Source organism: Hyperolius riggenbachi, chromosome 3 (genome assembly GCF_040937935.1).
Source record: "Hyperolius riggenbachi isolate aHypRig1 chromosome 3, aHypRig1.pri, whole genome shotgun sequence".
Classification (NCBI taxonomy): Eukaryota; Metazoa; Chordata; class Amphibia; order Anura; family Hyperoliidae; genus Hyperolius; species Hyperolius riggenbachi.
Genome location: NC_090648.1, coordinates 234,320,083 through 234,333,154, shown reverse-complemented (window position 1 = coordinate 234,333,154; position 13,072 = coordinate 234,320,083). Strand labels below are relative to the sequence as shown.

The window sequence follows — 13,072 nt, the reverse complement described above, 5'->3', positions numbered from 1 at the left end:
CCTCTTAACAGTACAGACTTTCAAGGCATTATCATTTCTTTCAAATTGTAGAGAAACATGCAGAATCCACCCTCCCCTCCCCTCCCCTCCCCCTTAGCCCTTCCCTTCCCCCCACAAATGCGAAAATAGCTGCAGAAAACATTGATTATGCATACATACATCAGGACTTCTCCTCTTCCCTGTATGATCTTCTCCATCTTGCTCTGTCAACCCCCCCACAGCTTAAACACTTATGACCACTTATAACCAAAATAAACTATGAAGCATTGGAGCTCAACATTAATTAACCATTTAGCGTCCTTCATCAGTCCACCTCCCTTCTACCCTTCCTGTTAAAAGTAGATGAGATTTTTAAGAAACCGTTAAACAGCACTCTGCAAAGTTAAATATACGCAGATAATCAGCAATCTACTTTATCACTTGAGATTTTATGTCCGCAAGGACTTCCTTCTCTTAGCTCAGTCTGCAGGCGATGTTGATCTCGAGCGCCTTGCCGCTGGGGCCCCTTGCAGATAATCTCGTGCCTCCTCTGGTGTGTGACATAGATAGATCTTACCATCTTCTTCAGTTATACGCAGCGTTGCCGGGTAAACTAAGGCAAACTTTATCTTACGGCTGAACAAGGTATTGCAAATTTTGCCAAAGGCTTGCCTCTTTCTTGATACTTCTGCCGAGTAGTCCTGGAAAAGGCGCACTTCTGCGTTTTCATATGTGAGATCAGAGGTGAGGGCCCTGTAGGCTGTCATGAGCTTCACTTTTCCGCAAAGTCTAGGTATCTCGCCATTATCATTCTGGGTCTTTTGTCCTTGCGTTTTGCTGTTGGTGGGCCCACTCTGTGTGCACGTTCCACTTTGAGCTCTCCAGATATACCCAAAAGCTGCGGGATCTCTGTCGAGCATAGTGTCATAAGCTGCTCAGGTGGAATGCTCTCTGGGATTCCTACAAATCGCACATTGTTGCAGCGTGATCTGTTCTCCAGATCTTCAATTCTCTCATGAGCCGTGGCATTCTCCTGCAGCAGGGACTCTATGGTGGTTTGGGCTTCACTAAGGTCGTCCTCACATGTGCTCAGTCTTTTTTCCATCTCTGTCAATCTTTCCCCTTGCTTGCGTTGCTCCTGTTTGAGCTGCTGAATAGACTTTGTAATGGCCGCATCTATGAGCTGACGTATTTCTGGGACAAGCACTTTCCTCATCTCCTGCGCCATTTGTTTATAGTCAATTTGCACAGTACCTTGCTCTAGATGCTCTGGCTGCGACTCCTCTGCTGATTCCTGATCAGGTGTCACTGGCCTGCTCGTGGTCTCTGCTCCCTTGTTTGGTCGCTGCTTGTTTGGCTTGTCTGCAGTACCGCCCGCCATCTTGGACTTCGCGGCCGCCGCCCCGCGCGGTGTTTTGATGTTTTTCCCCTTCAGGAATTTATCCATGCGGGCTCCGCTTTGCTCCTTGCGGTGCTGGCGCGCGTGGGGATCGATTTCAGGCCCCTTGCAGTCTGCTGTTGGTTGTTAGATGAGCTGCTGCGGGAGGGTTTAGCCGGAGCTCTTCTCCTCCTAACCTTCCATACAGGTGCCGGAACCGGAAGTTCTGTCCAAAGAAGTGTTTTAAAGATTTTTTTTTATTTTTTTTACTCTTATTTAAATCGATAAAAACCTAGAAGTAACAGTCCTGCTCAAACAACAAATAGCAAAGCAAAACACCCATTTCCCTGTCCCTGTATGCTGTAGGCTGCCCCCATCTACACTACATCTAGTGGAAGTGTCCCGTCCCCCTGGCCACTGCAATGCACACTGGGAGATGTAGTACATTAATGTAATCACAGGAGATGAAGGCACATTAATGTAATACATTTCCATACATGCATTGTGGTGGCCAGGGTGACACTTCCACCGCTGCAGCTATGAGTTGCAAGGCATAGACACTGCGGCTCATATAAATAAATTTCAGGTTTAAGAGTGCATATACACACACAATCTTGATCCTCCATGTAATATGAGGGCCAATCAAAATCGGCCAATCAAAATTGTGTGTGTGTATGCACGCACCCAAAGTGCAATTACTTCTGTTAGAACCTTTATTTGTTGATGATGAGCTACTGCTGAATGAAGATGCTTGGCAGATCTTCCTGTGCAAAAATGTGTAGGCTTGAGAAGAATATTGTTATGTGCCAAAATTATCTTGTCTTGTAACAACGTGGATATGAGTATTGCTTTGTGTCGTGCGGCTGTAACGACTATGTGCAAATTGAGTAGGTAATCTCTCATACTACATGGGAGATGTAAAATTGAAAGATAATTGGCCAATCCAAATTGAATGTGTATATACCATCTAAATTATCTTTTCTTTATTACAGTAGCTCAACAGAAAAATAAACGTTAATTCATTAAGAAAATCAGGATTGCATAAAAGTACAACAAGGCTTTTAGGCAGGGAGAACAAATATACTGTATATGCACACCTACTCAGGACTTACCAATCAGAATCAAAGTTAACTGGAGCAGATTTAGCACAACCACAAAAAAAAACAGCACACACATCAAATGTCCCTCCATTTTGCTTGCGCTTGTGTTGATAAATCTGCCCCATTGTCTTGCATCTGTATGATAATAAAATCCTGTATTTAATTATTCTTGTCATATGCAGCAAACACATACCTGTGTGTGCTAGATGGCTGTGGATGCAGCTACACTGTGTCAGCAGATCTTGTCACATGTGGCATGTGCTTCTCTGCCTGCCATGTGCTGCTCTGCCTCCTCCCTCCAGCTTTAGAGAACATGCCAGAACATTCTCTAGCTCTTGTCCTTTCAGATATCCCCAGACACTAACAGACAGAGATTTCCTATGACACCTTGTCCTCTTTCACACTGGCATGTTCCCAGTTATATGCACTAGTATGGGGGGAGGGGAGGTGTCAGCTTGAGAGGAGGAAGGAGTCTGCTATAATTAAAGATGAGAGGCAGTAAACAAGCCAGCAAGAAAGTATTATGGTGCCAGTATTCATCACAGATTTTGGGAAGGCAAAAGATACAGAAATATCTTATGCTTGTTTTGACTACCCCGCGACCCGACCCGCAGTACCCGCAATTCGGGTACCTGCACCCGACCCGCATTGCGGGTAACCCGTGGGTATCCGACCCGCTGCAGGCCTCTATCCCAGAGTACTTCCAAAGATGAACGCATCTGTACTGGGTATACACAAGTCTGCATTTGTCTTTGGAAGCACTTCGGATGCTAGTACTTTTCCAAGCTTTCCGGGTATTACTGAAGACACAGCCGGCCACATAACTTCAACTGGGGACGGCACTGGAATGACAGAAAGCTGTATGACACAGGTTTCACACTTCAGTCCTCAAGGGCCATACTCTTGCCAGTGTTTAGGATGGACTGAGAAATAGAGAAATGTGTTCTACAAGATGAATCGCACCTTTCCCGATTTAGTCCCATCAATTAAATTGAGCTGTGTCAAAAATGTGAGGACCTCAGCCCTTGAGGACTGGAGTTCAACATCCCTGCTCTTTAGTATATAGAGCCTTCCCTCTACATGGGCCTGAAGTGAGTTTCCTCAGTTCAAGTTTGCTTTAAAGAGAACCTGTAGCAAAAAAAAGTTCCCCTGGGGGGTACTCACCTCGGGAGGGGGAAGCTTCAGGGTCCCAATGAGGATTCCTCCACTCCTGTAGCTGCAGGCAATCCAGCGCTGGCTCCACTGAAAAGTCCCGGAATCCTCCCTCGACAAGCGCAGATTTATTTACCTCTGCTGGCTCCAGCAGGGGCGCTGTTGCGGTTCTCCGCACGGAAATAGGCGAAAATAGCAGATCTCCGTTGGGTCCACTCTACTGCGCAGGCGCAGGAGACTTACGTCTGCTCAGTAAAGTGGCTCGACGGAGATCGGCTATTTTCGCTTATCTCCGTGCAGAGAGCCGATACTGCACCTGCGCTGGAGCTGGGGAGGTAAATATTTACATCCCAGCTGTTCCGGGAGGATTTTCGCTGCAGCCGTGGGACCGAGGAGGACTGGGGAAGCCTCAATAGGATCCGGAGGCTTTCCCCACCCCAGGTGAATTACCCCCCTCCCCAGGGGAGGTTTTCTTTGTTACAGGTTTTCTTTAATGGTTTAGACCAGGGCCTTCCCAACCCTGTCCTCAAGTACCACCAGCAGTGCATGTAATGTGGAAATTCACAGAGGTAATTAATCAGCTCTACTGAGACACTGATTACCTCACATGTGCATGTTTTGGTTTTCTGCAAAACAAGTACTGTTGATGGGCCTTGAGGACAGGGTTGGGAAGCCCTGGTTTAGACCATACTTGAAATTTGAGTTCATCCCACTTCAATGCAGCCTGAAAGCTAGTTGTGGAATTCATTGAATTCCTTCAGTGTCGCTTGCAAAGTCCATGTAGAGCAGCATTATGAAATACAGGTGTACACTGTGAGGCCTTGTTCACATTATAAATCGCAAGTGGTGAGCAATTTGTACTTTTTTTTTTTTTTAATGCTCTGCCCTGTGATCTGCCCTTAGAAAAGCGCTTTTGCTCAGCGATGTTGTTTTTACCAGACGTCAGTCAGGAAGTGAATAAATACAATGTATTTATTCATAAAAGCGCTAGGGAAATCACCATACAAAGCACTTTTTTAAGTGCTTTGCGATTTCCCTATACCTTCCATTGAGCCAAAGCGCTTAGAAAATGGTACATGTATCGCGTTTGCGATTTCTGAGTAATCGAAACGCTCACACGTAAACACTCTCATATGAAAACATTGCACAAACGCTTGTAGTGTGAACAAGCCCTGAGACCTCCTTTTCATTGCCTGTATTCTTTACTGTACATACTTTGTGACGGTAAGGCAGCATATGTGTGTTACCACATTTTGTTGCGTTGTTGTAATGCTGCGTTGCAAGTTTAACATCGCATCACAATGCAACGTCCCACTGTGAACCTTGCCCAAAACTTGAACTGCATCGCTACATCTATTACCTTAGTGCTTTCCTGCTCCTTTAGCAGACTGATGCAAGAAGGTGGATCTGCTTTCCAAGTGGCAACAGTGAAACATATCTGCAGTGTTCCTCCCAAGCCCAGTGAAATCTGGTGAAGTAGGGAGAGCACAAAAGGCCAGGTGACTGGGAGTGCAAGCTATTTCATTTAGCACGTCACAGCTATGAGTCCCCTAGTTGTGAGACTAACGTAACATGCATTTTATCCTATTGTGGTAAATCCAGGGCTGTGGAGTCGGAGTCGGGGCAATTTTGGGAGTCGGAGTCGGGGAAAAAATGCACCGACTCCTAATGAATTTTAACTGTAATTAAAATAGAAAATATGATAACATTTTCTATTTCTCAGATAATAGTCATCATAAATAATTTATACATACAGTAATAGCTCTGCTTAGTCCACAAAAATGAAATAAACCAATCAAAATTAGTTACTTGTGCTGCTTAAATAAAGCAGTCCCCGTATTTTTAAAGTCAGATATACACATCTGATTGTGACTGTATATATGATGTGTACACAGGGAGCTCTTATATATACAAAATAACATCTATGCTGAAAGTATAAAGCCTGATGTGTAGCCGTGTCACTAACAGAGATGGTCAATGAGATGGAGATAATTCTGCGTTGATTCTGATTTATGCAAATGTACGCACTCTCTTTGCTCATTAAATCAAATAATTTGATATGTTGTTAAAATTTGGTTTGGTGAGTACGAATTAAATGATACCTGAGAAGGATGAAAAGAAAAGCTTTATCCACTTCACCACTGAGGGGTTTTACCCCCTGACCACCAGAGCAATTTTCACCTTTCAGCGCTCCTTCCATTCATTCGTCTATAACTTTATCATTACTTATCGCAATGAAATGAACTATATCTTGTTTTTTCCGCCACCAATTAGGCTTTCTTTAGGTGGGACATTATGCCAAGAATTATTTTTTTCTAAATGTGTTTTAATGGGAAAATAGGAAAAATGTGGGGAAAAAAAAATTATTTTTCAGTTTTCGGCCATTATAGTTTTTAAATAATGCATGCTACTGTAATTAAAACCCATGAAATTTATGTGCCCTTTTGTCCCGGTTATAAAACCGTTTAAATTATGTCCCTATCACAATGTTTGGCGCCAATATTTCATTTGGAAATAAAGGTGCATTTTTTTCAGTTTTGCGTCCATCCCTAATTACAAGCCCATAGTTTATAAAGTAACAGTGTTATACCCTCTTGACTTAAATATTTAAAAAGTTCAGTCCCTAAGGTAACTAATTATGTATTTTTTTTAATTGTAAATTTTTTAATTTTTTTTTAATTACAAAAAAAAAAAAAAATGGGGAGTGTGGGAGGTAATGAGTTAATTTTTTGTGTAAAAGTCATTTATTTGTATGTGAAAAATGTGTAGGGTGTAGTTTACTATTTGGCCACAAGATGGCCACAGTAACTTTTTGCTTTATTGCGACCTCCAAGCCTCTTTCCGGAAGCTTGGAGGAAGAATAAGGAGGCTGGACACGTGAGTTTCTTCTCACAATGATCGCGCTGCCCATAGGAGAGCAGCGGGTCATTGTGGGGCTTAGATCAACGAACGGGAATGGATTTTCCCGTTCATTAATCTCCGGGCGAGCGGGCGGCGGCGGTTTTACTAGCGGCGGGCGGCGTGTTTACGAGCGGGAGCGCGGACAGCGTCGGGAACGCGGAAAGTACGTGTTTCTCCGTCCCTGGTTTTTAAAGGATGGAAAAAGGGGCGGAGAAATACGTACGCGCGGGGGTAAAGTGGTTAAACATACCTGGGGCTTCCTCCAGCCCCCTTCAGGCTAATCAGTCCCTCGCTGTCCTCCACCACCCGGATCTTCTGCTATGAGTCCAGGTAATTCAGCCAGTCAGCGCAGTCCGGCCACTTCCACAGCCAGGAGCGTTCTGCCCCTGCGCAATAGTGCTGCGCAGGTGTAGTACGCTCCCGGTGGCGGAGTGTGTGCATGCTCATTACGCCAGAGTGGCTCAAGTACCCGGACTCATAGCAGAAGATCCAGGTGGCGGAGGAGGACAGCGAGGGACTGATTAGCCTGAAGGGGGCTGGACGAAGCCCCAGGTATGTATAAAACTTTAATTTCATCTGTCTCAGGTTTACTTTGTTACACAGTAGTACTATACATATGCACTCTCCACAGAGCTGCAGGGAATCCACTGAGAATGTTGTGCACATTGAACACAGAGGTGTTGTCTATCGCCCATAAACCTGGTTCAGATTGTGCATGAAGAATGTGTAATAGAGGAAGAATCTCCTTATTCCCCTGCAGAGTACCTGCACATCACTCTTACATGTACCCACAGTTACATTGCCTAGGGCCTGATAGATGTTCTTTGTTCTGGTCTGTACCTTTTACAAGTACTCTTACCAAGGACTAGTTTTAGTCTATGACTAAAGGGAATAAATATGGCAGTCTCCATATCCTTCTCACTTCAGTTGTCTTTTAACCACTTTAGGATCTTTGGTACGCATATCTACGCCCCTTTAAACTTCACGTGCGGATCAGGGGAGTAGATATGTATACTGCTGCCTTACCGTTGCGTTCGCGATCCCCGCGCTGTTTTCTGTCGATCCACCGTCGCAGCCCCCTCCATCTGTGATCAGGATGTGAGAATCTTTTGATTCTAAATCCCAATCACCGTTCCCGTGTCTTCCGATAGCTTGCAAACCTCACGCAAGCTCTCAGACCCTACACTTCCGTGTTCGGCTGCGTTCTATTACTAGAAACACGGTCTCAGTAGCACCATCTTGTGGCCAAAAAGTAAAATACACCCATTTATACTAGTATACTGTTTTACATAGAAACTTTATTATTCTTTTTTTATTTTATTACTTTTAACCCCTTCCAACCCTGCCCCACAGTTACAGAAATAAAACACTTGTTAATTTTTATTTTTTTTTTAAATTACATCATTTAATTTTTTTTACATAAATAGTTACCTTAGGGACTTTTCTAATATGGATGTCATGCGAGTATATCACTGTTAATTTTGCAAAAAAAGTCTTGTAATAAGTGAAAAAGTATTAAAAATCCCTAAATGGAAAAATGCTCCTTTATTTCCAGATAAAATATTATCACTATACATTGCACTAGGGACACAATATAGACGTTGTAATAACCGGGACAAATGGGCAATTAAACCGTGTGGGTTTTATGTACCGAAGCACGTTTTTATTTTAAAACTATAATGGCTGAAAACTGAGAAATCATTTTTTTTTTCTTTTTTTCCTTATTATTCCCTTTACAATGCATATAAAATAAAATAATTCATAGCAAAAACTACCACCCAAAGAAAGCCTAATTTGTGGTGAAAAAAACAATATATAGATCATTTCAGTGTAATAAGTAACAATAAAGTTATCGCTGAATTAATGGGAGGAGCGCTGAAATGTGAAAGTTGTTTTGGTTTTTAAAGAGAACCAGAGATGAAGCACCCTCATGTATTTTATTACATTTATCAGTAGGAACATGACAGTAAACACCTACCCTGCTTTTAGTTTCATTGTTATCTGCTTAATTAGTCTATTAGCAGCTGTGATAAGAATCCACCGACTATTCAGTCGAGGTTTGACCTGGAATCATTATAGCTGAGTCACTCTTCTGTGAAGTGTTTTCAAGCCCAAGCCTTCCCCTCTCCTGGCTTAGATTTCCTGCTTTGCATACTGAGAGCTGTGATGACTGGGAGGGGCTGCTCTGCTGAGAGAGAAGCTCTGTGGCTGCAATATGATCCCTGGGTGCACTAGATACTGATAATAACGGCAGTTTCATTCCTATGAGAGACACTTCCTACAGGCAGTACATCATACCAAAATGAAAGCACACAGCAGCCTTTCTCATATAGCCTAGATAGCAGCCTAGTCTCATATAGCCTAGACAGCACATCCAGAACAACTCATATAACCCGGAAGGAGAAGGGATATGAGCTGGCGGCCATATTTGATTTTTCCTGGAGCAATAATGGATAAAAAACACTAAAAAAGGCACACCAGAGCGGCAAAATTATCAGGTAGAGCATTTATTCTTTACAAGCTATCAACTGATATGTTTATTTTGTGTGAAACGTTCATCTCTGGTTCCCTTTAAGGGAAAAAACCTGTGATCCTGAAGTGGTTAAAATTCCTAAGCGTTGGCAGTTAAGAGACGAATTTCATGTTACATACTTTCAATCAACAAAATTGTAATATGCAAATTAGAGGAGTCGGAGTCGGTGGAATCCTAAACTGAGGAGTCGGAGTCGGTGGATTTTTGTACCGACTCCACAGCCCTGGGTAAACCAACAAAATGAAGGACAAAATTATAGGAACTATTCTGTTTTTAACTTTTTTTTTTTCTTTGCCTAAGACACAAAGGACGAAACAAAGTACAGTGCTTGCACCTGTAATCGACCTTAAGAGAGGCAACACAGATGAACGTCAGGTTGTTGACACTCCACCCCATGTGGCTGCTGGACTAAAGGTATCATTTATTAATGTGTTTAGTTGTGTGCTGACAATATGAATTGTATGTTACTTATGATTAGTAGGGGTTTTTTTTTTTGGGGGGGGGGGTGTTAACTTTTGCTAGTGTTGCAGGACAGATAGGTTTCTATACCACATAACTTTTTATTTAGTGGTGCTGAAACTCAGCATTTCTTATTTGCTCTAAAAGATTCCTTACAGTCTTAAAGCAAGTCTGAAGTGAATTTTAAACTAAAAAACAGATAATCACCTTAGGAGAGGTAAGGCTCTGGGTCCTATAGAGCCATCCCGTTCTCCTGCAGCTCTCCTCGTTCCCCTGCAAGCTGCTGTGGGAGACTTTCGGCAAGCTTCGTAAGCACTCGGGCTCCCAAAGACCGGCGGCTCTGTACTGCAGGAATGCTCTAGAGAGAGCGCTCGTGCATGCACAGTACAGAGTGGCCCGTCTTCAGAAGCCCGAGTGTTTCCAAAGACTACCAAAGTCTCCCCAACCTGGACGTGAGCAGTCCACAACCAATTGGTGTGGACTGCTAATGGAGGAGCCTGCAGGGGAACTCTGAGACCGGCAGGAGAACAGGAAGGCTCTATAGGACCCTGAGCCTCCCCTCTCCTTAGGTATCTGTGTTTTTTATTTTAAAATTCTCTTCGGACTCCATTTAAACCTAAGAAAATGTGGGGGGAAGGCTGCGCATCCCTAAACACATGCTGCAATTAAATGGTTAATCGCATAGGCATACACCGCCTCTATTAGACTGAAAAATGCATGCCCTGCATCCAAAACAAGTGCTAACATTTATTACACTAGGAGGAACTTTAGCTTCCAATATGGTTTGCATGCAAAGTATAATGTACTAGACATTAACCATTTGAGGACTGCGGTGTTAACCCCCCCTAGTGACCAGGCCATTTTTACCTAATTGGGCCACTGCAGCTTTAAGACAAAGCTGCAGGCCCGTACAACTCAGCTCACAAGTGATTTCCCCCCCTCCTTTTCTCCCCACCAACAGAGCTCTCTGTTGGTGGGATCTGATCGTCCCCATATTGTTTATTTTTTTTTTTTATAAATATTTATGTTCTTCATTTTTAAATAAATTTTGCTGTTTTTTTTTTATTTTTTTACTTTCCCCTCCCTCCCTCTCCCCTGGCAGCCAATCACGCGATCGGCTGTCATAGGCTTCTGCCTATGAGAGCCGATCGCTCTCTTGTCCCCCAGGGGGTCAGCTGGGCCACACGGCTGTCCCCAGTACAGCGCTGCTGCTGATCGTAGCGCTGTACAAAGTAGTTAGACGGCGAACGCCGCACGGAGACTGAAGGCGGGGCGGAGCTCCGCCCCCCTGAGCAGGAGATGCACACGCAGCGTACGCGCGATCTCCTGCTAGCCCCATAGAAGACCGTTCACGCCAATGGGCGTGGAGCGGTCCTGGGGCTGCCGCATTGCTCACGCCAATGGGTCTGGAGCAGTTGGCAAGTGGGTATACTTTGCAGCCTTCCCCCCCCCCCCACACACTTTTTCTTAACTCTGCAAGTATATTGAATGCAAAGTTTGCAGAAAGCCTATTAGGCCACATACACACATCAGACCATAGTCTTTTGAAAATGAAAGATCACGGACCAATTTCCCCCCCCTTCCATGTAGTATGAGAGCCATACCTCCACAGTCTATTCTATGGAGCTGAACTCCCCATCAGACAGAAATCTTTGCAAGATGCTGCACACACTCAAAAGATCTGTTCCTGCAAAAGATCTGTTCCTGCAAAAGATCTGTTCCTGCCAAAAATCCATTCCTGCAAATTGCAATGATAGTCTATGAGATCTGCAGATCATCATACACATGATTTAACTGACATTCATCTGCAGATCAGATCCACCAGGATGGATTTTCAGATCTGCGGATGAATGTCTGATCTGCAGATGAATGTCAGTGTGTATGATGATCTGCAGATCTCATAAACTATCATTGCAATTTGCAGGAATGGATTTTTGACAGGAACGGATCTTTTGCAGATACTGATCTTTTGTGTCTGTACAGCATCTGTGTGTGCAGCATCTTGCAAAGATTTTTTTCTGATGTGGAGTTCAGCTCCATAGAATAGACTGTGTAGAGTATGGCTCTCATACTACATGAAGGGTGGTAAGATTGGTCTGTGATCTTTCATTTTCCAAAGACTATAGTCTGATGTGTGTATGAGCCTCTAGAGGTGCTGCACACATGAGCTGGTTGTCATTTCAGATGCAGCCTTTGTGGTATGCGCTGGCTCTCTCCTCGCTGTCCATTTAAACCTAGCACAAAAAGTTGTAGCAAAACAGTATTCAGACAGTTAAACACAGCTCTTTGTTCTGCAGTGGAAATCCCCTTCAATCCAGAGATAATATCTTTTGTTTACATTCCTCTGTTGTTATGCTAGGTACACACCATACAACTTTGCGTCAGATAGAGAGTTCGATAGATTTCTGTCATGTCCGATATTATTTCTGATAATGTTTCTGGTCGATTTCTCATAGAAGTGAATGGAAATTGAAAAGAAAAAATAAGAGAATCGAGCGGAAAATAGATTGGACGGAAAATCGACCAAAAAACGCATCATGCGTACCTAGCATTACATTCTTAGCTGTGCTGAGCAAGAAGCAGCTCTCTCTGCTTCTAGCATGCACACCGTTGAGAAAAGCTCACAAGAAGATGCTAATATGTAATAAAATCAACTATGAGTAAAATGCAATGGCAGCTTCTAGAGCAGATAAACTGTACTTTGGAAAATTGTAATTTGTAAATGGACAATATTGTGCACAAAAGCAAATATGGTAACTTAATGAGTATTTTTTTTTTTTTAATTGAATGTTATTTCAGAGTTTCAGACCACTTTAAAGGACAACTGAAGCGAGAGGGATATGTAGTCTGCCATATTTATTTCTTTTTAAGCAATACCAGTTGCCTGGCAACCCTGCTGATCCTCTGCTTTTAGTACTTTTAGCCATAGATCCGGAACAAGCATGCAGCAGATCAGGTGTTTCTGACATTGTCAGATCTGACAAGATTAGGTGCATGCTTGTTTCTGGTGTGATTCAGACACTACTGCAGCCAAATAGATCAGCAGAGGTGCCAGGCACCTTGTATTGTTTAATAAGAAATACATATGGCTGCCTCCATATTCTCCTCACTTCAATTGTCCTTCAACCACTTGAGGACCCTGGGCTTAAACCCCCTAGTGACCAGGCCATTTTTTTTACAAAATACTGCCACTGCCACAGTTTTAAGGCTTCGCTGCAGGGCCGTATAACTCAGCACACAAGTGATTTCCCCCCCCCCCTTTTTCTGCCCACCAACAGAGATCTCTGTTGGTGGGGTCTGAACCCTGCAGGGATGTTTATTTTTTTATTTATAGTTATTTTTTAACCACTTCAGGATTCTGCGTACGCTTAAGTACACCCCTGAATCCTGAAGTGGATTCCATGGAAACGGCCGCTCGTATGAGCAGCCGTTCCATGTCAGTTCACGGGGGGTGTCTCCGTGAACACCCTGCGAGCCGCCGATCACGGCTCGCAGGGTAAATGTAAACACACGGGGATCTTCCCCGGTGTTTACATATATACGGTGCTGCTGCGCAGCAGCGCCGTAGAG

The 13,072-nt window shown here is 43.6% G+C and overlaps 1 protein-coding gene across 2 annotated transcripts in view; it reads left to right on the top strand.

Annotated features, from left to right (window-relative positions):
- Positions 1-13,072, top strand: part of RBM17 (RNA binding motif protein 17) — a 61,033-nt gene that overhangs the window by 9,091 nt on the left and 38,870 nt on the right. For both annotated transcript variants that reach the window (XM_068272632.1, XM_068272631.1), the window contains exon 3: positions 9,344-9,457. In XM_068272632.1, the coding sequence (XP_068128733.1) occupies positions 9,344-9,457 (114 nt within the window). The remainder of the gene's footprint in view (positions 1-9,343; positions 9,458-13,072) is intronic.